The sequence below is a fragment of the Strigops habroptila genome, chromosome 10 (assembly GCF_004027225.2).
Source record: "Strigops habroptila isolate Jane chromosome 10, bStrHab1.2.pri, whole genome shotgun sequence".
In the NCBI taxonomy this organism is placed as follows: Eukaryota; Metazoa; Chordata; class Aves; order Psittaciformes; family Psittacidae; genus Strigops; species Strigops habroptila.
The window spans coordinates 4,593,083-4,619,070 of NC_046359.1; the positions used below are offsets into that span (position 1 = coordinate 4,593,083).

At 42.2% G+C, this 25,988-nt stretch overlaps 1 protein-coding gene across 2 annotated transcripts in view; it reads right to left on the minus strand.

Moving 5' to 3' along the window:
* Positions 1-3,667: 3,667 nt before the first annotated feature.
* The window catches only part of AKAP12 (A-kinase anchoring protein 12), a 33,274-nt gene continuing 10,953 nt past the window's right edge, over positions 3,668-25,988 (minus strand). The window contains exons 1-4 of one of the 2 annotated variants that reach the window (XM_030499466.1): positions 22,818-23,003; positions 9,616-13,406; positions 6,962-8,899; positions 3,668-6,312 (exon numbers count right to left, since the gene is read on the minus strand). In XM_030499466.1, the coding sequence (XP_030355326.1) occupies positions 6,304-6,312; positions 6,962-8,899; positions 9,616-13,406; positions 22,818-22,824 (5,745 nt within the window). In that variant the 5' untranslated portion in view covers positions 22,825-23,003 and the 3' untranslated portion in view covers positions 3,668-6,303. Of the gene's footprint in view, positions 6,313-6,961; positions 8,900-9,615; positions 13,407-22,817; positions 23,004-25,988 lie in introns of those variants that run through there. The other variant, XM_030499465.1, reaches the window with a different exon arrangement.

A 25,988-nucleotide genomic window follows, 5' to 3' on the forward strand; every position in this document is an offset into this window, starting at 1 on the left:
CCTGCATGTTGTCAGAGCCACTCACTGCCACTTCCCTGCTAGCTGTACCTTGCCACTCAGTGGGGACAACTAATCAATGCTTTGCATAGTTTACAACTCAAAATTCAAGCAGAGTTACATTATTTTTCAGTGACGTGCCAAGGTTCATGGTTTCTATAGTACAATACAGCAGTGTAACAGGTTGGTTTGCCTTAGCACATCACCACTGTGCTCCTGTACATTAAGCCACAACCAAAAATAGGAAGTTTTGAAGTTTTAAGCAAAATCATCTCTGCTGCTTAGATTGTAAGGTTAGATGCTCCCCAGTGACCCAAGCTCTTAATAAGAATGTGAAGCCAAGATTCTTTTATTGGAAAAATAAGTAACTAACAAATAACAGGATGTCCAGAGCCTTGAGACACATCAAGAAATGATTTCACAAAGAAGTATTGCATCTGTTCTTTGCATGAACAATTATTGGTTATGAGTGAAAGAAAACAAAATAGCAATTTCAACATAGTCAATATGCTGCCATAGTGAACATGAGTCTACTTCTACCAATCGTCAATGCTGGCTAAAAGGATTTGTCTGGTGGTTTTTTTAATTAAATATACTTTCGTATGAAGAACTGCAATATGCCCAGCCTTTGCCACACAATCTTTGCTGATGCAGGTTCCTCCCCTGCATCTGTGAGGCATTAACTGGCTCTACTTTGGGGAGGAGAGAGGATCTATGAGTCTGAATCCAATTGCAGGATCAAGACAGATTATGCAAAAATCCAATAAAAGCATTTTCCCAGCAGGAAGACTTATGTCAAAGAGAATAATGCTATTTTGAAGACTGTTCAGCAAATATTCTAGTTTAGAAGAGTTTGTGTCAGCACTAAAATAATGGGCAGGTCATGTTTGTGATTCTTAATTGCTCACATGAAATGATAGTGAAAACACCATCTGGGAGTTAAGCAAACAAAGAAAAAACAAACCCAAAACAAATGTATTTGCGCTAAGAAAAGTTTTCTCTAAACAAACACCCACATTGCTGCTAGGGACTGTGGGAAGGCTGCCTTTCCAGTCAGCATCTCAAACAGTTTGGCTGACATTTCCCCCTCAGAGCTGTATATAACCTCCCAGTCCCTTCACTTTAGTGAGACAGCCTTGAAACCTTTACTTTTTTTAGCCACCTCTTAATCTACAAAAGCAAGTGAATTTGAAATCCCGTGGTCAGCCTCCTCCCATGTTCGCCTTCCTGACTTGATGTCTTGCCAGGGGGTCTTGGCATGCACAAGAGGGGATCCTAGTGCTGGTGGCTGGGGCCTGATGCATGAGCGTGCGAACTCATATTCGTACCTAATGCTGTGCAGGGCAGAGGCAGCTTGGGACCCTGAGGTGCACTGGGTCTGGGTACGCTGGAGCCCTGGGCATATGCTATCCAGGTAGCTGTTCTCAAATATTGGCTGAGCATCACCTCTCTCTGTCTTGGAGTTTGTGACCCTCAGGGAAAAGTGTTAGTACAGGTGGTTGTGTGTCAGGTTTTCTGCTTCATACAGTTATTTCTATGAGAAATGACAGGCACCACTGACTATGTCTTGCTGACCCTGGGACTGTCTGCTGAAAATCTCCTAGAATTGAGTTTAAAAGTTCACAAGGAACCTGCTTACTGAGCAGAGAGATAGCTCAAGCAGGAGAGAGAAGGCTATAGCGCTGCAAAACCAAGGGGGCACAGAAAATGGCAACAAGGGGGCAGTTGAACTGGGGAGGAGGCAGGGATTGCTGCCAGGCTGCTTCCTGAAGGCTTCTTGGGATGCCTGCCTTCCAGGACAGCAGCTGGCTTGTAAATGCCTTGCAATTTTTTCACAGTTCCCTCTTGTCTAGCTGCATGTTGCTGGGTTTTCTTTCTAATCTGGTGCCTTTGTAGGTGGGACAGAGACACATCTGTAGGCTAGGTCATGCAGACACAGTCAAGCTGCCACAGGACTATTACAGAGACCGTGCCCAGGAAGCAGCTCCATGGCATATTGGACTTCTACATCTCTCATTTCATCATATCACCAGTCCTTGCACTAAGGACTGAGATGTGTGGGTTTTTCAAGCTCTGGAAATGGATGTCATTTTCAAGGAGGAATAGGAGACACTTCTTAAAACTGTTGTTACTATTTTAAAGGGTCAACATTATTTTTCCAAGAGGATGTTGGAGCAGAACAGACACAGGCCTTTATTACACCCTTATCTTTCATTCTTATTTTTGTAAAGAGTAAATTTAGTGTCCAACTGGAAATGATATGAGCCCTGAATCAGGTATTAGTATTGTGGTGGCTAAGCTTCCATCATGTTAGCAGCATCTTAAAATATCCACAGAGCTGAGAGTCACGCTCTTTCACCACATCTCATCCACCTTTTCAAAATCAGGCCTCCAAACTGTGCTGCCAATCCCACTGGCCATCTGCTCCACATTGCTCCTCATTCCAAACCACATCCTTCCTTGCAGGGCCATCAGCCTCCTGAGGCTTCCATGTGGCAGTGTGAATGACAAATGTCCAGCACCCAGATATGACCATCTCAGGAATGCTCTGTGCTTTTGGCAAACCGCCTGCCCGTCCCTAGGCACTTGCTGTATCCAAGCTCTGCAGGTTCCTCAACAAGCGCAGCTGCCTCCCATATGCTCTGGATCTGAATGGGAAAGCCAGACCCACTTCCATAGCTTGAGGTAATAGGCGGGATACTTGAGCTATTGCCAATAAAACATCCTGACAAAAGAGAAAACAGCACACAAACCTCCCTGGGATGCAAGAGTCTTGGCCTCCAATTCCTACCTTGATGCCTGTTTAGGGACTTTATGTTAACCAGCAACAGGATAGTATAAACGCATAAACCTTGCAGAAGGCTGGCAGAGGTTGTGTACCTTGAGCACAAAGTCTGGTGGGAGATGCTGGTTGGATCTGTACCTCCAGATGCCAGAGTTGGACAGTGAGATCAGTTGCCTGCAGCATGAGCCCCCTGACGCAATACGCAAGCGAGGGACAAGGCATCCTGCAGTGTTTCAACATCCCTGCGTTTGCTGGGACCAGTGCAGGTGTTTGCAGACACATGTAGCTTTATAAAATGAGTTCAGGTGCGAATCTATGGAAGTCTATTGAGGTACAAATGCTGCTAAACATCCATAGCCATAGAATGTAGATGGCTGGGAAAATTTCAGTCCAAGGTCTGTAAACATAAATCACAAGCACCTCTGGGTTTTGCGTGCCATGAGGAGTATATGCCGGCTAAGCCGAAGTGGGGGAGCCTAGAAGATACCAGTTACGGGCCTAAGGTCCTCTTAATCTACTACTCTAAGCTGAACTTTTTTGCATGTTGTTGCTTTGCTGGTTCTTTTTATACTTCAGTTGCACCAGCAAGGCATACGATTTACTAATTTTTCATTCTGTCTCACTGAATACTGTTATCTATCTTGAATTTAAAGTTGGGTTTTTTTCATAACAGACTTCTGAAGTACCTTATTACTTCTTGTGAAGTATGCATATTTCATAGAAACCTACAAGCAGTTTAATTCTGTAATCAGTTCCTTTAATTCACATCACAAGCTGAACATCAGTCAACAATGAATGAAGTGTCAGGAGCAAATCTAACTCCCTGAAGATGAAGCAACCATCAGAAAATAATTTACAGTAAGCAAGCTGAAAAAACACCACATATACACAGTAGAACAAATTGGTAGTTGTATTTTATTTAATCAATGAAAATCTACCTTAAAAACACAAAATCAAATTTGGTAACCCAATACATTGGATTAGAGAAAGCTTCAAGCTTTTAAGCATAAGCCAGAAGTCACAGTCTCAAATGAGAGTTTCAGAGGCCAAAGCAATATGCTGGAACAAGGCAGTATCTTTATGTGGAGGCATGCTCCTCGCACCATTAGTGTAGTTTCAGGTGCAGTATTTTTTTAGCTGTCAGCTATAAGAAGCAGCTTTTGTATTTGTTTTATAGTTAAGTTTGCTGCATTTTTTACCTAGGCCCTGGATTAATAGAGAAAACAGGCAAGTTAAAGCACTCACCTATCCAATTACTACCAACAGACAATTTACATTGTGGTAAAGCTAGCTTTATTTAAATGAGGTTCGGACAGGAATTAACTTTACATATTATTAACAGCTTTGGAGCTACAAACATAAGAATCGGGATTACACAGGTCATGCTACTGTTATTTTGTTTTACCTGCTGCAGTTATTGCAATATGGCTTAACGTACATAGGTATACAATTTGTACAAATTCAGCCAAGTTTGCACTTGTGAGGTGTTATTAAGAGCACGATTAACTTGCAAGCCAACTTCAACCTGTGGAAACCAACCGAGGTTGTTGGAATTGCCCAAAGCTAAAGGGAAAAGCTGCCGCTAACGATGGACGGAGATAGACTGGATTGTTTGAAACCACATTGTTTGGCTTTAAATATTTATATAATTTGCTCTGAGGTAAGGAAAAATCTTTTGATGCTTCCACACAGGGCAGCACCAGATGGTGCAATCACACCAGTGCAATCAGTCACATTGCTTGCTGTATGTGCAGCCTCGAGGAGAGGCAAGCACCTGCCATAACAAGAGCATTTGTACACTAAAAGTGGATTTTAAAATAAATTACTATACAGGTAGGATAGTGAGCTATTGTTCAAATTGATGGGCATCAGTTTCACAAAGTGCGATCTGTAACCTTCACTTTAGAAATCAGAGCTGAAAGTACTGACTTGTACCCCATGTTTGATTTTAATGTAAACAACAAAAGAGAGGAGCAGCTCCTGTTGGGACAGACATCCCTCAACTCTCGGTCTTGGGGCTTCTTTCCATCTTTAAATTTCCCTGTTCATTCTGGTCTGCAAGCTGTTGTCAGTCCACTTTACATGAAGGTTTTTAAGATCTCAGCACATCAAAGGTCTCATGAGCTTTTTTGCAATCCAAGGCAGAATTCACCACCAAGCCCTTACCCTCCTTCCTACTCTCCCCTCAGTGAAGACAGGGAATTGACAGGAGCATGAAGGATCTCAGGAAATGCTGTGGTGGGAAAGAGGTTCAGGCAGGGCTTGGGCAAGAAAGAAGCTTGTATGCAGGAAGGATGTTAGATGGTTTAAGTGTAGGGAAAAGCTTGGGGTTGGATGGGGCAGTGACCAGAAATGAGCAGACCCTGGAATGAGAGGGCTGCAATTTGAGGGTTGTGATACATGAGCAAGATGACAGGGAAACGGTCAGTCAGGAGGGTTCTCAGAAGCAAGGGAGGACTGCAAGTAGAAGTGATCGGTGGATCTGGCACAGGTCAGGGCTCTCCTTTTGTCTTCAGAAATACCAGAGTTCTACATTAAAATCAGAACTGGGTTTAGGATATACATATAAATATTCAAAGCAAGACAGCCAAGTTTTTGAGAGATTTTACAAGGGGAAGAACCTGGAACAATAAATAGGAAACTACGTATTATCAATTTCCACTCCAATGGTATCCATTTCCTCTCCAGGCTACTCTACAAAATTCATTTAAGGGTACGCCTAAATAGTACAGAAGTATCATAGCTCTACATTAAAATCAGAACTGGGTTTAAGACATACATATAAATATTCAACACATTACAGTCCAGTCCTGAGACCTGAAGTCTGGAACAACAGAAGAAGGGTATTCTCAGTCTCCTTTCAAGCTACACTGTAGAAGTAATTTCTGACTGAATCAGGCCTGCACAAAAACAACTGAAGGATGGACAGAGATACCTGAATGGGACTGAAAGGCAGCAATCTTGAGCATCTTGCTCAAGAATTTGTGCGTGATCCAGTTCCTGCTGTTTGATATGTCTGTTACTTGGCCAGAAGTCTAATGTGTTCTCAGTCAGGCCTCCTCTTCCCCCTCACACACAAGTCAAGCAGCATCTACAGCCACTCATAGGTGAAATCAAGGCAGCTATGGAATATGTGGGGGGCAAGGGAGACTGCAGAAAGAAAGAGGGGGGATTCACAGAGGAGTGAAGGGATTCAAGATGGAACAGGCAGGACACACGTTAAGTGAGGGGACAGTAACAGCTGTGGCACAAATTTTAGTGGTCTGTCCATTCACTCGGTTGTGCATCTCTGGTCTAAATGGTGTATTTTGGGTAGAGGAAAATGACCTTTGAATGGAACACATGTGTGGATACAGCCAACATTAAAGGTGTTGTTTTAACAGAAATGACGAAGGTGAGGTCTTCAAAAGAGCGGATGTTAACATCCAAGAATAAAGGGTAGTGAATAAAGCTCCTGGTTTTGTCGCAGGATTGTCAGTTGTTCTCTAGGACTGGCATCTCTCCAAATGCCACCTGGACGCTTAGCACATCTGAAAGAAAGATGACAGTAAAAAATGCTTTATTAATGACAACTTCCTCTCCCAAGAAAATCTGATTTTTCCAAGCAGTTCTCAAAGATAGAGATAAAGCTCTCATGATTTAGTGAAGCAAGTGCAGTAGGGGGGAGGGAATGTACCTTTCATTTCTGATTCAGATTTCACTGAAGTGCAAAGAGCTTTGAACATGAGGTTTACCATGGAAGGCAATACTCACATCCTTTAGATTTTAAAGAGAGCATTGTTAAGAGAGGAAGCGTGTTTGTGGTTTAAATCCCACACATTAAATATGTGCCATATATGAGTGCATATCTAGGAAAACTGAAACCACATTTTCTACCTCCCAGAAATATTGCCCCAAACTACAGGCCATGTCAAAGGCCATTAAGATGAGGGTAGCTGTACAGAAAAGAAACAAAGTGCTGAGTAGCCAGAGAGAGGCAGTAAAATGAGAAGGGAAGAAAAAGAAAATGAAATAAAAGATCTGTGGCCTGTTGGTTACACTGGGGAGCAGCTGCCTCTTACCACAATATTAGGGGGGAAAAAAAAAACAACCAAAAAAACCCCGCACAACAGTTTTTTAGATACCCCCCAAAACAATCTTGGAAAAAGAAAGAAATCGCTGGCTAAAAATACTACTTACATTCAAGGCATCTCGAGCCACCAAGTTCTGACTTTGTGGATCATCACAAGATGTTCCTTCTTGGCAACTACCATCTTCCCATGTCTGTGTTTTTCCATCTTCCACTGGCGAGTGACGATGGTCTTCCTCACTTTCTCTGCATGTTTGCTGACCTGTATGTTGGTCTGGGATTTCCATAATCTGCCCAGCCTCTTTTTCCCTTAATTTTGGTGAGTGTATGTCTAGGAGGTCTTTGGTTGAATCTTCTGAAGTACTTAGTTCTAGTGTTGACTTCTGAAGTCTCACACTTTCCCTTGAAACATCTTCAGGCCTAGTCACAATTGTTAAAGAATTCTGACTTTGTCCATCTTTCAGCAGGTCAGAAGTTAACAGCATGTCTTTTGTTTTTTCTACAGTTGCATGAATTTCTGCAGGCTCTGTTAAGATAGCAGTTTTCACTATTCCTGATTGCTGGAGCTCTTGTTCTTTACTGCGTATCTCTTCCTCTTTTACTGGAAGTTGATGATCCACCTGCATACTTTCCGGAAGTTCAGATATATTTGTATCTAATGGGCTTTTCCCTATGGACTTACTGTGCTGCTCTGACTCAAAGGCAGCTGACTCTTCTGTCTCTGCAAGTTTGTGAACAGCCGTCTGGATGGCATTCAGTACAATTTTTGTACTCTGGGACTCTATAGTCACAGACTGGACAACATCCTGCTCAGATTCCGTGTGGGTGAGAGACAGACCGTCACTTAGAATACCATTTTGTTCAGGTTGCCCTGTACTCTGGGGCCTCTCTTGCTCCTCTGATATTCCATTCACAGAAGCAGGACTTACTTGAGGCTCAGGTGCTTCCGCACTACCAAGATTTGCAGTCCCCCAGCCTGAATAGTCAACAGCAGTAACTCGGACGTCTTCAGAAGCCATTTGCTCTGGTGTGGTAGCCAAGGGCTGTACAGTTTCGGCTGTCATGTCTGTGGGCATTACGGTTTCTGCCATGACGTGCTCTTCAACTGCTGCAGCTGCTCCAGGCACAGGCACTTTCAGAGCCTCCATGCTTTCAGCTTGTAGGAAGGCTGAGTCGGAGCCTTTGTCTTGCACAGTTAAAACCTCTTGCTGGACAGCAGCTGAACTTGCATCAGCGCTCACAGCTTCTGGTTTTCCAGATTCAAATACTTCTTTGGCTCTTTCCATCAATTGCTCATTTTCATCATCTTCTTTCTCAAAGTCTTGACAGTTTGAAAGTTCTTGTTCTTTTTCCACAGTCTCTCCTCCAGCAAAGCTACTTGGTGTTTCACATTTTTTAGGACTTATGTCAGTGAGGACAGTGCTTCCATTTTCAGTGATATCTGGGCATGTTGATGCTAAAGTAGATGCACTGTCTGTTTCAATCTGCATGGGAGCCTCAGTGACAGTGGTATCACTCTCTGACTGTGTTTCAGTTTCGTGCATAGTATCTTCCATTTTGCCACCCTTGGTTTCATCACTCGGGGAGGGGGTTTCAGTCGTTTTTTCTCTGCATTGCAGCTCTAGGATGGGCGCAGAATCTTTTGCTGTAACGTGCCTGACAGCCCCATCTCTCACACTTGGCTCAGCATCTGCAGCTGCTTCTGAGCCAGCTGTTTCTGAAGCAAGGGCAGAGGTTTCTACCTCATTCTGCAGTGGAACCTCAGTAGCAGTGACCTCTGTGCTTTTTACACCAAGGAGCACAGTATCATCTTTCTCTTCCTCTCTCTGAGCAAGCGCCCTGCTAGGCACCTCTTTAGTACAAGCTTGGTCTTCTGAGCCTAAGTCAGGAATTTCATCTTGTCTTTCAGGCTTAACGGGGGCCACAGTGACAATTGCTCCTGTGCACTCTGGTCCCACAGCAAGGGTTTTGTCCTGTCCTTCAAGCTGCACAGGCTCTTCAGCTTTAAACTTCAAGGAAGCAATTTCATCATCTGTCTTGTCCTGCACCTGTGGAGAATTGCAACAGACTTGTGAAAAAGGGTACCAGAGCACAAGAAATGGCCAAAAGGAGAGGGTTATGGGAAGAGCACGAGGTGATGACACTGAAATTAGCAGGTCACCAAGATCCCAGTTTCTCAGGACACACAGCTCATTAACCAAAGGGCAGCCTAAAGCAAGGGACAGCTGACAGCACTGGAAACCAAGACGGAGCCAGGAAGATGGTGAGGAGTTAGGGAAGAAGGTAGGAACACATCAGCCACGATAACTCCTGTGCATTTAAAGCTGGAGACAGTGGTGTTATTTAATATCCTCCCTTTGGAGCAGTACCTCAGCTACAATTGTACCTCTACCTACAACTGAAGATACCATCCACTATGTATGGTACCGTATGGATCACATACGTATCTTAAGTGTTCATGCACCTTCAGTCACGCTGTGCTGTGCAGGAACCCTAATGGCAATTGTTTTAGCACCTTCGGATCCACGCACACTATATCCCACTCTATTTCTGTAGGAATCACATCCACCTCACTTTGCACACAAGACTCAGTGGACATCTGTGTGTGTGTCTCACTGGAAATGAACTTCAGTTGCCTAGGCTGCACAAGGAAGGTCTGGGACAGTGATATTCCCACAACCTGTTTCTAAATTCGGCATAATACCTAACACTTGATGATTGTTTTCTTTTACAAATCAACCTTTGTGTTACATGTAATACTTACTGCAGTCTGTACTTTGGGAACACATTCATCTCTTGTCTTATCTGCTGTCAACTCTGTTTCGGGCAGTTTCTCTTGTTCTGAAGGCTCTTGCTTTGCAAATGGCTCTTCCTGGGGGGTGACTGCTTTGATGCTGTGAAACTCTCTGTCGTCTGATGAAGATTCCTCTACTGTCCTCTCTAATGCAGATATTTCTTCATGGTCTTCTACAACTGCTTCTTCACATGCCTGCCACTGGCCTTCATCTCTCACTGCATCTACGTTTTCATATCCTTCTGTGCTTTCCTTCATTGCAGCAGATATTTCACTTCTCTCTGAACCTTCATGTAGAACACTCTCTTCAACTCCATTTTTGCTCTGAATGCTCCCTGCACTTCCCTGGGGCTGGAGACCATCCTCCTCGTGTTCTCCTTTTTCTGAGGACTGTTCAAGCAGAAGAGTTTCCTGGTCTACAACATTCCCACCTTTAGCATCATCTTTCACTTCTGGCTCGATTCCGTGTACTGTTGCTGTCATGGTTCTTTCGCTAACCAGCTGCGCTACATCTGCTGACTTTACTCTTTCAGCAACTTCATGAAGAACTTTTTGTGTCTGTTTGTCCAATTCTTTCAAATTTTGTTCAGTGGCCTCTACTTCTTGTACAGGTGTAACTTCCTCTGTAGTATCTGGGGTTTCTAACAACTGTGAAACAGCAGAAACCATCTCGGTTGTCTCCTCAGCAAGGGACACTTCCATTGTTTCTTCAGTGCATAAAGCTTCTGCTGTCTCCTCCAGAGCTGTCACTGCTTCCGAGGTTAGCTCTAGCTCACCTCCTGTGGTGTCATCACTTACATCCTTTCTTGTCTCTGGCACTGTCTTAGCAGCTACCACTGCTTCTTCCACAATAACATCTGATCCAAATACTTTCTCAGTTTCTTTCTCTTCCTCTTCTTCTGCCTGCTCAATGCACTCTGTCAGAGCAGCAGATATCCAAGACGGTGACCTTTCTTCAATACTGGTGACTGCCCTTTCCCCTTCCACAACAGTAACAGTAACTGCATGTACCAGCCCTTCATGTGCTTGCTCAATTCGTAGGGTCTCCTCTAATTTTTCTGCTCTCTCTTCCTTTGAGTCTTGTTCTCTCGTTGCTTCAGCATCCTTCGCTTTTTGGGCTTCAATTTTCTCCTGCTCTGCTGCTTCGTATTCAGATAAAGGAACAACAGCTGGAATATCTGAATCTTCTTCAGTTGTTTCTGCCATGTCCTCTCTTGCTTGTTTAAGACGAGTTGGTTCTGGCTTTCCATCTGACTTTTTCTTCCTACGCCCAGGCATCAGTTTTCTAAATGGTACCCACGATTCATCTTTTCCAGGCTCACCATCCGATGTTGAATGCTCCAGGCTAGATCCCACAACAGAGTCGTCAGTTTTCTCTTCCATTCTGGTTTTGGATCTCCTTCTTGGAGTGACTAACCTTTTAAATGACTCCCATGTTGAAATGCCTTCACCTTCAGATGGGCTTCCAGCTTGTTCTGGGGAAGAATTCCCTTGTCCTTGATCGCTCTCCTGAGAGCTAGTAAGAATTGCATCTGTTGCTGTTTCTTTGCTCTGTCCAGACTCTTCTACTTTTTGGCTTTCTTGACCAAGCTTATGTTCAGTTTCTTCATCAGATGATGATGATTTCCTTGCTCTTTTCTTTGAAGAACCTACACATATAAAAGCTTCCCAGGACACAGAGGTATCCACCTTTCTTTTGGGCTCTTCTGTGGTTTTCTCTGGTTTCTGGTCCACCCCATTTTCTTTTATTTCTCCCTGACTTTCATCAAGAGTGTTTTCAGTTGCAGATGCTGCAGTGCTCTTTGTCTTATCAGTTTCTTCTTCTTTATCACTTTCAGAAGGTCTCCTGACACGTTTCTTGGGAGTCACCATCTTTTTGAATGATGCCCAGGGTGTAACATTTTCTCTTTTTCGCTCCACATCTGAAATTGCCGCATCTTCATTTTCAGTGACCTGCATTCCATCTACAGATTTTTCCAAAGAAGGAATTTCATTCATCTCCTCAGGAGAAGAGGCAGAACTCTCCCCCTTTTGTTCCTCTGGGCTATCTGGGGAATCTGATAAGTGCTGAATTGGTTCACCCTGTTCCCCTACCTTAGATTCTTCTCTTTTGCCTTTATGCTTCTTTCCAGACAGTTTTTTTAATCCAGTACCTGTAAAGAGTTTCTTTAAAGGGCTGCCTTGTAGTTTATTTTTTTCTTGAGAAGACAGCAGATCAGCTTCATTTGTGATACCTTCTGGAGGCTTCTTTCCAGCTGCCTCTTCAGGAGTTATTTCGTCTGGTTTGATAGTATCAGTCATAACTATGCCAGTTTTTCCCTGTAGGCCTTCATCAGTGGGTTTGATTGACTGTTGATCATCCTCTGTGTCAACTGAACGTTCAGAAGTAGGACAGGTCTTTGATCCAGGAGCATCTGGAGTCAGTTTTGTCTCATGTTCTTTGCTTTCCTTCTTCTCTGTGGTTCCATCATCTTGAGCTTCTCCTTTTGTGATGACTTCTGCTGTGGGTGACATTTTCAACTCTGCTTCTTCTGGTTTTTCATCAAGTGTTTCTTTCCCCAGTGAGGCAGGTATATTTCCTTCTCTTCCTTCAGTTTTTTTAAGCTGTTCACTAGAAATTTCCATTACCAAAGATCCTGCTTCAAGTTTCTCTTCAGAGGATATTTCAGTTCTGTCATCTATTTCACACTTCTCCACTGGCTCCAGTTTTTCTCCCACAGGCAGGAGTTCGGAAGATGTTTTCAATTCTCCGTTCACACTGTCAGTGACAACAGGTACCACTGGTGATGTTTTTTGCGGTTTCTCTGTCACCTCAGTTTCTTTCTCTCCTTCAGTTTTTTCTTCTTTTTTACCAAGATCTTCTGAGACTTCCACCGGTTTCCTTTCCTGATCTTCTTCAGCTTTTTTCTCCTTCACACTTTCTTTAACAGATGCTGCTGCTACATCCTCTTTTTGACCCTGCTCATCAAGCTTGGTTAGCTCTTGCTTCTCACTTGCTTCGACTCCTGTGGCTACCACAGTCTTTTCTAACTCCTGATTTTCAGTTTGCTCTTTCTCATGTGCTTCAATGGTCACTGCTGTCACACTCCTCTCTTCATCTTGCTTCTTGAGCTCAGACTTCTCCTTTTCAGTGGTTTCAGTTGTTGATGTTGCCCCCTCTTTTTCTTGCTCCTCTTCTTTCATAGGAGACTGTAGCTCATCTTCTTTAGGCTTCCTGAAACTCTTCTTTTTCCTAAATCCAGTCCATCCCTGAGTAAAAAGTTTTCGTAGTGGTGATGCAGTATCGGTGGCTAAGGCAGCTGACTGAGAACAAATCTCATTTGCTTCTGGTGTTTTAGGAGATTCGTCTTCTGTTTTGTCATTTTTCAGTGTGTCTTTGGTGGTGTCTTCTGCAGAGAGCGCATCCTCAGGCATCACTGTTTCTTCCAAGCTGACTTCTTTTTGATCATCAGCTCCTTCAGGGGCTTGTGTTTCCTTTTTCACAGTAAGCAGTTGAACTGGTTCTGATTTTCCAGTTTTTTCCTTCTTCACTGTGAATCTGAACCCAACAAATTTAAAAACCTTTTTAAAACCCAGATCGTAAGACTGTGGCTCAGATGCGTGGTCTTCTGCATCTTCTTCCGAAGATGGCAACTGTTTAACTGGATGAGCAGCCTCCTTCTCAGCATCTACACCATCTCTGGTGCTTGAGTCAGATGGACTTGTCTCCATAGTTTCAGTGTCTTCCTTCAAAGTTACACTGGAATGCTCTGTTTGTCCAACTGTTTAAAAAACAACAAGAAAACCCCAGTCAGTTTCCTTCTCAATTTAATGTTATATTATACCTTTATAGAATTTAATTTTTCATTTTTATCAAACCTTTCTAAACATACTGTTCTATTATCTGTGTGCCTCTTCTATGTGCTACTATTAATTTTTTTAAGGACTAGTTTTTATTGTAAGGTAACAGTAATTCCATTTCTTCCTCCTATCATTGGATGGATCTTTTCAAGCTTTATTTGCAAATGCACCTTTCAAACTTACATTCTCTCATTCTCTTTCCTTTTTTTGCAGTTTGGTGGTTTGGTTTTTGTTGTTTTTCTATCTTATTATTACTCCTTTTACTCCTTTCCGTGCAGAGAGACACCTCTGAGGGAAAAGGGGAAACAAACAAGTGAACGAACAAACAATGAAACAAAAAAACCCTGTTGAACTAAAATTATGACAAGAAAAATAAAAGCTCATTTTACAGATCTGTCCCAAAAGAACAGCAAGATGTGAAAAAGCCCATGGGAAATCTCCTGGTTTTCTGAGAACCTGTAACCCCAAAACCAGTTACATTACAACGTACTTGTTTTAAAGATCATGAATCTTGGAATTCTCCCATACATCACATCAGCTTTATAGCCAGAAAGAAATCCCCAAAGTGGTGATTTAGTTTTATTTGATCCATCTTCAAGTAGGATCCAGCTCTGCAGTTAGTCCTGCTTTGCTCAGGGGCTGGACCGCCTGATCTCCAGAGGTCCTTTCCAGCCTAGAGGCTTCCTCCATTCTGCTTGCCTATGTCCCCGTTGTGAAGAACTGCACCTTCATAAGCACATAGACAATGTGGACTAGGTAAGGCTGACACAAAACTAAATAATAAGCAAAACTAAATCTACAAGTCTACTGGCTTCTAATAGCTCTGTAGAGGGCAAATGATGTTTACAGTCACTATCAGCAGCATACTGGTTGTTGTCTCACAGTTGACATAAGCAAAGCTTTTTGTTTTCCCCTTTATCTAACAGTTTAAAATTGTTCACTTCAATTGTTAACTCCTAATTCATTAAAAGTCTGATCTCTGATAACACCCAAACTCCCTGTGCATCTTCAAATAGATGTTCAAACTGAGTCACCTGCAAGGGAGCAGAGTAAGAAGAAATGGGCATTTGTCTGAAGAAGACAGGATCATTACTCCATTGGTAATATACCTCTTGCAAACACCAGAACACTCCACAAGCAAAAATAACTCGCTCTGAGAACACTTCAGGCAGTAGCAGGGTGGGGAAGGGAAATAAGATTGTAAGCACAGCTAGAAGCAGCAATAACACATTGAACTCACTTTTCATTTTAAGATGGTTACCAAAGAAAAACCGATATGTTTATTTTACTAATTTTTTGGACTCTTATAAATAAAACATTATGTAAGTTGTATGCTGAGACTACACAAGGATAAAGCCAAGGAACAGCTTTTGTACCAGTGTTCATTTACTCTGAGGTCCAGAAATAAATTCCTTGTCACTTCCAACAAACTATGTAATTTAACAGAACTCTTCTCATGGCTTTGTCCTGTCCCGCTTGGTGGGTGTGCGGGGACATGATCTTAAAATACTCTACGTGGTTCACAGGAGAAACCACAGACTCTCCAGAGGTGGAAACCCTGTGGCTCAAACAACAATAGAAGATGGAGGAACATCTTTGTCATCTTTGGTGGTGATCCTCACGTAACACACAGAGGAGGAAAGAGAGAGGAAAAACGGGAAAGTATATGAGAACTCATGCATCTTACAATTCCAATTGCTATCATTGAAAATACAAAACCAATTATAATGCCCATTCCAGGGCCCACCCTGTGAGCCTCAGTGACCGAAGCACAGATGATGGCCATGCAATGGGGCTCCATCCCTTAAACCAATCACGAGGTTGTAGGGATTGAAACAGTAGCTGTTTGATCAGCTTCCCAAGTAAAGGCAAATTCTTCCTGGTCATTTTCTTGGATAGGTACCATGAAAACCATAGCTTTTACATCTATGGTAGCTCATATTGAACGACACTGCTCCTGTATTGTAGACACCAATTCTGATATATTGAGCACAGCAGCAGTGAAGGGGCTGGTGTGTGCATTCAGGCAGCGACAGTCAACTGCCAGTTGCCATTTTCCATTCAGTTTGTGAACTGGCATAGCAGAGAATTGTGAGTGGGTTTGGATGACAATTCCCATCTCTTTTACCTCCTGAATGAGTGGGGTGATCCCCTCTCTTGCACCCAGTGGTAAGGGGTATGGTTTTACGTTTACAATCTTGGATGGGGAAGTTTTGGGAGTGAATTATAAAAGACGTATGGAGGTCATGGGAAACCCGAATCTCTATTCATTCCCCTTTGAACCATTCAAGCTTTTCCTTTAAATAGATCTATCCCCAAGATATTGGAGAGGAATGTGCCCAGTACCATGACAATCTCTGTCAGAGTGGAGTCGACAGGTACCAACATTCTACCCAAGCTGTAGGCTGCAGTTTAGAGTCTCCAGACACATCAGAAACTTATATTTGTCTTTTGTCAGGCACACCACCACTCTGCTTTGCTGTCTCAGCATTTAGAGCTGACATTTGGGCTCCCACATCTGCTAGAAAGGTAACCGGTGTTTAAAAGGGCCAAAGGGAAAGGTAATTAATAAACCCCCATTTTCATTCTCATTGAGCCTTCTTATATACCCAAATTTAGGTTTGGAAAGCAACTCAGTCCTAGCTTCTTTCATCTGTTTCCAGGGATAATAGGAGATGACTTCCCAATCGAGGAGTTCGGCCTCCATAGCAAGGCTAGAAAACCCGGCTTTGCTATCTTGGTCTCCTCCTCATCGGTGGGCTATTTCTAATCTTAATTTTCTCTCCCTCTGGAAAATGTCCTGCAAGCTATTTCACAGGTTTCCTGTAATTCTTTTCTCATCAGCCAATGCTTCTTCAGCCTGTCACCATACCCAGCGTTCAGTTTCCAATTCGCTTTGTAAGCTCTTAATCAACTCTAGTAGAGATTCATCAGTTTCTTTTTCAATTTGCTTATTAAGATCATACTCATCTTTCTGGGTGGCTATCAAGACTGCCCCTAACACATCACTTTTCTCTTTCCAGGATTGTTTTATTTTCCTTTGCCAAGTCCTTTATCTTTCCTGCCACAGTTGCTGGGAACTGCCAGTGTTCTTCAGCCCAACTTACCCCACTCGGGGTTGGGCAAACCTCATAACTCTTCAACAAATCCAATAATGGGCAGCAAAGTCAGGCACTTCCCGGGTTGCAGCTGTGGCTGCCCCATCCCCGGCAGTGTTCAAGGCCAGGTTGGATGGGGCTTGGAGCAACCTGGTCTAATGGAAGGTGTCCCTGCCCGTGGCAGGGGGTTGGAACTAGATGATCTTTAAGATCCCTTCGAACCCAAACCAAACTATGTTATCACATCTCATAATTATTTAGTAACAGGTACTTAATATATTCTTCAGTTTGCCTACACCAAAAGTAATTTTCCTCATTGAACCACCTATGAATTCACATACTGATCAGTTAACAAATAAAAATCTGTTCATCAGCCAGGCCTCTTTTCTCTGGTGGAAACAAGGTCTATAGTCTTCCTTCTGTTCTTCTTCAGGCCTGCATTAATGCCAATGTGCTTGCCTTTAGACATAGGGAAATCTCTAGCTCCATCCGACTTGACTTACAGAAAGGTAGAATGAAAAAATGTGGCTGAGAACCAGTGGGAAACACTGTATCTAACTGGGAAAGACCAGAAGCAGGGAGGCTGTAGGACTGGAAGAGAGCTCAAAAGGCATTCATGACTCAGTGCAGGCAACTGGTGGGCAGGTAGAGACACAGCTTTCTGGGAGGGTACCCTTCCTCTTGCAAACACATCCCAGGAACGCACGCCTACCATTTTGAAAATCTTGATGTACAAAACAATCATAAAAAGTCTGCATCTCTTTTTTTTATTTATTTCTAGAACAAAATATTAATGTTTAAGAGGAGTTTTGAGGTTTTACAGGTAAACAGGATTATTGTAAGAGCAGAATAAGACAGAATACGAATGAATGAGGTATTCCATTTCCAAAGCGTGTAAAGGCACCTCTTCATGTTCATGATAAGCATTCAAAGGATTTTTGCTTCTTCTATTTATAATATATGTTCATAACACCGTAAGATAAGACTATGTCTCTGTAAAATGCTTTGCAGGTGAGAAGAGCTGAATAACTATTAGAAAATCTGCAGGTATGGGTATGTATTAAGAGAGCAAATGCAATCATAACAATAGAGAACACAGAGTATACAGGCACAGTGATAAGCTTTCAAAACTGTTAAATCAGGCTGACAGTAATTAGGTCTTCCTTGTGAGCCCGGCAAACATGCTACCTGCAATACTTCATTGAATAAACTGCAAAAGGAAAAACTAACAGAAATGTTGACTGACTGAACATGTACTTCCAATACCACTCTGAAGAGCTGCAACTATGCTACACACATCACACATCCACCGCTCCCTCAATAGCACATAGTGCATATACTTGTAGACTTAGTCCAAGCACCACCCCTTCAATTCCACAACAAAAAGCATTTAACCTGTCCAGAAGGCATTTCATCCCCAAGGTAACACAGAGCTTGGATGTCAGCTGTTAAATGACCTGTTCCTGTTGCTCCCACTCTCTTCTTTTGTCTACTTCTTTCACATTTAAATCCCTGAAAGAGTCTTTTAAACTGAATTTCTGATGCCCTTCCACAGCATTTGAGGAGAGAGATGCCATTCAGGAAATTTGCCTGCGTGCTGCCAGCTGCCAGAAGGCTGCCACTGGTGTGTGACCAGCCTGCAGTGCTTTCACAAGATACACCCCAAAGAACACTTTTATATTCAGTGGAGCACAATAGAAACAGAAGACCCATGAAGTCAACTGTACGCACTGAAATTTATATTTAACAGTCGGATTCTTAAGTGACGTTTTTATTAATGGCATTCTTGGTGCCCAAACATTGTTAGTGCACTTCTGAACGCAAAATAAACCATGAGTAACTCCACTTGGAAAGGTTTGGAAGTTATTTACACAAGGTATTGTTGTTCAGAGTACTGTAGCATGTCAGTGCCACAGGTATTTTGGCAAGACAACTAGCACTTTCTGAATTAATTCACTGCATTTGAAAGCATCTTTAAGACAAAAAAAAATTGAATAAAAATATAAATCTCTTAAAACATGAACCGATTTCTTTAGGTCTGTCCTGAGCAGGGCTGCACTTCACCAGCTATGTGCTAGTGAAGGAAAACAATACAATAAAAACATATCCAGAGGCAGCAATAAAAATCAAAGGTGATACAATAAAATTGATCCACTTCGCTATTTAAATCCACTGTGGCTAAGAACTAACACTGAAATTCTATTTTAACTGCTTATGTACCAGTTCAGCTCCCAAACATTTTTAATTGAATCAAGATGCTTCTTGTGTTTTAATATTTGCAAGTGGCTTGTTTTATTCTGAAGGAAACATACAAGATTGACAGCCTTAGGGAATCAGAAGTGCTTAATCACACAATTTCACAGGTAGCTTAGTCCATGGTAGGAATTTATTTCTGTTTTGTCAGAAGTATACTGCTCAGATGTTAGAAAATTAGTATTTTCAGAATGACTGAATTCCTGTCTCATGCCATTAAAAATGAAATGAAGAAATAACACCGCTCTTTTAAAAGGCTGATAGACAGTGTTGGCAGCGCAACTTCACTGCTCCATCACCTCATCTGTCTCCAGAAGTGAAAACATCTTTCTCTCCTGGTAGTCACCACAGTTTGAAAAACAAAAAAGCACTCTGACTGCAAGAGTTAAATCCACTGCACTTCATGTGCTCGCAGTCAACCATGTCAACATCTGGAGCTGGTTGACTTTTCCCCCTAAGGATTTGCAGCACGTCGCTGGATTTTTTCCACAAATTCCCTACATTCTCAATCTCTCAGATGGATGTCACACACACCCAGCGCCCGCCTTCCAAACTCCTCTGGCCACCGAGAGGCTCCAGAGGACTTTGTGCTGTTTTCATTTATTCAGTGTTTTAAGTACTTAGGGCCAAATCGTGCTTTCAGTCACATACACAATACTATCAGTAGGTTTGCACGAGTGTAAAGGAATGCTAGGGCTGAAGGGGTATTTTACAATCATTTCTCTCCCTCGTATCTGTATTTTCTATGAATATGACTTGTAGAAAACACCTACTGCTCTAAAACTCACATGGCACTGAAAGAGGAGAAGGCAATTAAAACAGATAATTTGAACCAAGCATCCATGATATACCAAGCTTTTATTTGTTCAATGAAGTTTGCCCTTAACTGCACAGTTCTTCTAACTATTATTAGAAACATTTAAAGACAAAGTCAAGAAAAGGTAAAAACTGATAAGGATGAAGAAGCAGTAATTAAAAAAACCAAAAACCAAAAACCAAAACCCAAACCCACAGACTGAAATTACAGTATCTATGAAAAACCTGCCCTGAACAGATTTATTTAGAATACAGTAGATATTTGGAATTATTAGAGCAATTGAATACTTCAGCAATTAAAAAAGAATAAAAAAGGCAAGCTGTGCTTTTAGGTTTTCACTGCAGCATGTAAAAACAGGACATTGTGCCACAAGTCCTGATTCTTCTAACCACAAGTTTCAGTAGGTTGGGTTTAATAAATCAAACACACCATCCACTTTGCAGTAACAAATAACACAGAGATATGCCCAGGTGTTACCCTTCTAACTTTTTTTTAACTGCAAGGTTTAAATTCTGTGAGACTGCTGTTTCTTGACAATATATTTCACAAAATCCTTCCTTCCTTTCCCTACTACTCATGATATTTGTTTCCAACGTACAGAAAGTTCTTTCATGGAAAGCACATGCTACTTCCTTCCCTTTTCTATTTGCTCAATTATTTCTAAGGACTGACTTGCCATGTTAATTACGTCAGGGGAGTTCTTTCAGAATAATTAAATAATGAGGGAGGATTCACAGAGATTTTTGCATACTGTATTTCGCACTGCATACATGCAATTCATGAGCTTTCTAACCATGTTGTTCTTTCAAAGCTTTAGAAACAAATACCACTGAGTTCAGTCTTCAGTCCTCTGGTACTCCGGTGGCAACTGAAGAGTTAAGTTTTAAAATCTCACATACTTTTGTTTCCACTTTTAAAAACAGGGAAAAAAAAAAAAAGTTGCAAAATAGCTGTGATTTTTCATGGCTTTGCACTTCTGAAAGCAAAAGTAATGTCCCCAGAAAAAGACATCGTACATAACCTCATGTGAAATAACTTAAAAGAAAGCGCAATCATTTCTGCTGTGATGCTGTAATGTTCCTCAGAAACTTTTTTTGTTAAGAAGATTTTGCTTTAGCTTTGCTTGTCTGCTCCAACCTAGAGACCAACTGCTCAAATTCCAGCAAGGGAATTTATATATTTCATTCATTCCAGACTTTAAAATACTGCTTTTTGCATTTCAATGTTTTAAGAACATTGAAATGAAATTAAAAATAAAACCAAAACATCAAAGTTCTTTTAAAATGGTTTTGTTTGTTTTTAAACTGGAATGATCATCAGCTACGGCTTGGATATACAGTTACTCTAGTTATGGATTCTTCATTAAATGAACTCGTAATAATAAACTGCTCTCAACTCGTCCAGCTGTTGTGCTTGGGAACCAAACCAGCATGCTACAAATATTCATGAAATTTCATAGTTACCCATGCTGCCCATGTCTTACATTCAGTGACTTGGTTCCAGTTTAAAATGTATTCACCAAGCATAAGATCGATGCAACACTAGCACTCGGGGATTTGAGCAGGGGAAAAGGAAAAAAGGAAGAAATCTGCTCTGCTAGGAACGAGGAATACAGGGATAAGCGATACAGGTCAGTAAATGCTGGAACATTTTTAAGGACCCCTAATGACTAATAAAAATGCACAATGAAAAACAGATTGAAAATTTTCTTTATCAAAATGAGTAACATAAAGAGTAACATAAACATCACGGACAAACTCACCACAAAGGAGATACAGCTGCATCTGCATGAATTAGACATATGATAGCTTAAGACACTCCCGCATACCAGCGAGGAGAGGTACGCTGTCCCTTCAAAGGAACAGTAATTTGTACTACGAGCTAGATGCAGTGCTTGCTAAACATACTATAGAAGCAGCTGTGCCGTAGTGAAAATCCCAAGTTTCCCCAAGAATTATTAAATAAGGAAAACCTCAAACGATCAAACTGTGCAACCCTATAAAGAGATTGCTTTTGAAAAACAGTTTAACCTTTAATTACTAACAATAAAAGGAAATAAAAAAAATAGAGAACCCTTGAGGAAAAAGACTCAGCATGTGATAAGCTCATTAAACATCACGTTTAATAAAAACCCTATTGTAAACAGCGGTAGGATATCTCCTCCCGTACTAACTGATTCAAATCACGTACAGTCCTCCCCAGGGTCAGCTCCAAATGGAGCCGGACTTCTACAGGCTTTGTTGTCAATACGTATTGTCGAGCTAAAGTATTTTGCATGAATAAGCCCCCACTATCCACTGAATTCATTCACTAGCTCCAGCAAATACAATATAAGCAAGTAAATACTTATTAATACAGTGCCTAAGGCACGTATCACCAATCTGAGAGAAATTCAGATGCATTAGGGGAAAAAAAAGTGAGGTTTGTTTTATTTAAATTTTGTAATGCCACTTTTCTTTCCCAAAGAAAGACACAAGTTTGTGCGAAACCAGAGGTGCGAGATAACATCTTACTTCCCCTTTTAACTCTTTGATCCTCCAAACACTATGATGTTTGCAGAAAGCCCCCTCAGTTTATGCTGTTAGCTCTCGCACTTCAGCTGATCATAAGCTACTTTCCCTAATAAGATGTCCAGAGTTCAGTGCACATAGCAGTGAGTTTTTTCTACCCCAGGCTGAGATCCTGCTGCCACACATGCACGTACACACACACGGACGCCCCCACCCCGCCACCGTCTTAGTCCCCTCTGGCTTTTCATTCATTCAAATTAAAACAGCTCTAGAGTAACAGCTTCATTTAAACACAAATATTTTCGCAGGATATAAATAATACTAACTTCCACATTTCCTTCATTTTTGCCAAGTTTAGCTCTCCAGATACCGCACTGCCTTATTACTTGACTAACATCATCAATGCGGTCACTTATCTTTCCTTTCTGTTTCTCAATTCCATGTCATACGCTGGGACTGCAGAAAAAAATAAACCTAGTTAGCATCAGACGTCCTGACTGGGGCGACATGAAATGTTCAAATTTCAGCAAACTTTCAGCCTGGAACGGTTCTCATTGGGATGAAAGCATTTAAGCCGAAAGTATTTAAGCCAAAAGTATTTCACATACAGAAAATAAACCCGAACGAGCGCGTTTACACGCCGCACCGCCTTACCCGTCATCGCCACGGTCCCAGCACTGCCGGAGCTGCTCTGACCATGAGACGCTCCCTCCTCTCGGTCCGAGTCCCCCCCCCCCCGGCGCGGCAGGGAACCGAGCGGAGCGGAGCCTTCCCGACCCACTGCGGAGCCCGCCGGGCCGAACCCGCCCGCAGCGCCCCTCGCACCGCCCCCCGGGGGTGGAGCTTAGTCGGCCAAGCCCCTCGCCCCGCCGAGGGGGCGCTGCTGGCGTGCAATTAATACCATTACATAGAAACCATAGAATCGTTTAGGTTGGAAAAGACCTTTAACATCATCAAGTCCAACCTTCAACTGAGCGCTACCAAGTCCACCGCTAAACCATGCCGCTAAGTGCCACATCTACACGTCTTTCAAATACTTCCAAGGATGGCAACTCAACTACTTCCCCGGGCAGCCTGTTCCAAAGTTTGACAGTCCTTTCAGTGAAGAAATTTTTCCCTAATATCCGATCTAAACCTCCCCTGGCACAATTTGAGGCCGTTACCTCTTGTCTTATTGTTTGCTTCCTGGGGGAAGAGACCAACACCCACCTCACTACAACCTCCTTTCAGGTAGTTGTAGAGAGCGATAAGGTCCCCCCCGAGCCTTCTCTTCTCCAGACTAAACAACCCCAGTTCCTCAGCCGTTCCTCATCAGACTTATTCTCCAGACCCTTCACCAGCTTTGTTGCCCTTTTCTGGACTTGTTCCAGCACCTCAATGTCTGTCTTGTAGTGGGGGGCCCAAAACTGAACACAGAATTTGAGGTGCAGCCTCACCAGTGCCCAGTACAGGGGGATGATCACTGCCCTGGCCCTGCTGGCCACGCTATTTCTGATACAGACCAGGATGCTGCTGGCCTTCTTGGCCACCTGGGCACAAACTGGCTCATGTTCAGCCAGCCATCAATCAGCACCCCCAGGTCCTTTTCCTCCAGGCAGCTTTTCCACCCATATCATTACACCTCAAAGTCCCCAACTTGAAACTTTCAATTCAAGTACCTCTTGGTTGGGTGGTTTTGCCCCAAAGAGAGGAGACGCCAGCTCCACAGTAAGAAATTGCCACTTTCTAAGCAGCAGACTGCTTCAGTTCCCATTTCTGCAACACCCCCTTGATGCCCCTGATGCCACAAAGTATCCAGACCAAACCTCATGAGACCATAACTAGAAGCCTGAAGTAGTTTACCCCTCATAAACAAAAGACATATGAAACACAACTGTTTCTCCGTACCGATACATTTGCTCCTTTGCTGATTAACAGTCACTTAGCGGGTTGGGGTTTTTGGTGCTGTTGGGTTTTTGTTCTTGTTTTTTTGGGGTTTTTTTTGTTCGTTTGTTTTGGGGCTTTCGTTTGTTTCGGGTTTTTTAATTTTTTCATTTTTTGAGTTGGGATTCTCTACAGCCATAGTTACATTTATAATTACAGTACAAATTGTCTCAGTTTCTGCTGTCCAGGGTTTCAGAAAGGTATTACTCTGGATAATTGTACAGTAATGTAACTAGCAGCTCTTATACTGCTAGTAAAACGGATGCAGTATGATTAAATTAAACATAAAGGATCAGTATCTGATAGAGGTGACCTCCTATGATAGAAACAATATTTCTGTGGGTTACGTTGGATATGTTCGCAGTTCTGATGATACATGGCTACTTCGACTAGCTGTTCAGAGACTTTGGCTGTGGCTCCAATTGCCAGCACCAACTTCCCAGTTAATTTACCCGACTTCCCAGTTAATTTAATCTGTTAGTGGCAGCTTTGATGAGTCTGGATCATCCCTCAAATGGTCTTGCAAATGTGAGATTCAAATGATGACCACAAGAACAAACCAGCCAACAGAAAACCCCTTCAACCAATCATATACATTCCTTGACTGCAGGCAGTTACCTGTGTTGCCCCAGTGCTCGGTGCCATGATGCTTTATTTCTGATTTTATAGACTTTGAAAACAAGATGAAGTAAAGAATGAGTGGGGAAATGCAAAGAAGTCTAGAGCTAAAATAATGTATTTCTCTATGTGGAGACATTTCTTTGCATGGAGTATTTTAGAGATATCTCTTCCCCACCTTTACTCATCTGGACCAGACTCTAAGGTCCAGGGGTGGATATGAAGTTAGGAATATGTGAATGTAGTCTTTCCTTGAAGAACTATCTTTTCAATGCTTGACCAGACAGGTTTTATTTGTCTTTATGGATGATGTCATTTTCAGCTTGGTTACCAGAAAATAAATGCTGCATCGTCTCCATAACGGGCTTTTTTACTCTGTGAGCAAACCCATAGAAGTGTTTTTCCTTTCACAGAAATTATGCTACTATGTAGGCTTGGTTCCACTGACAGCAGTGAAATAAATCCCAATTAAAACAGCAACATCACACGGCCATATGAGAAATTATTATCAAAGGAAGTGAAGACTTTTCAGGCAATCTACTCATATACAAATTCCTAATGCTGCCTACAGCCACAACACATCATGCATTCAGTTTCATGTAACTCTGCATTCAAAGGGAGCTTCTCACCTCTTCTTCATTACATGTCTTAGGAACACAATTTCTGTACAACTGAAGCTACGACCCAGAATTATTCAACAAGAACTATAATCTTTAACTTGACATTCATGTCCTTTTAAAGGCTTTCATTGTTACATGAAGCTGCATATCAACATGAGATCTTCTGACATTACTTCACATCATCAAATCATCATGTGTTTTCCTTTCCTTCATGACTGTTAATGAGTACCCTCTCTCCATCCCTATCCACCTAAGAGTGAAATTTTCAAGAGAAGCAGTGTTTATCATGAATGAGAGACAAAACATGTTGCTTCCCATTTTTACAGTGCCCAAAACCTCTACCAATATGATTAAAAGAAGAAAGCGCAAACGCTCAGCATAAAACATGGCAACCTTCTATTGGGATAATAGTGCTATGGCAATTGCTCTGAAGATGTGGCAAAGAATTGCCTTTACTAGAAGCCAAACCCCAAAGTACACCAAGGGCTACTCAAATGCCTTAAGCTGCTCTATAGGCTGACACTGAAGAATGTGCTCCATCCTACCCCTTCCCCATCCTACCTCTCGTCTCTCACACCAGTATTAGTTGCCTGCTCTGACTGAAAACTATCCCTCTCTCTTGCCACCCCTGCCAAAAAGGTCAGTATGCAGCAGAACAGTGGAA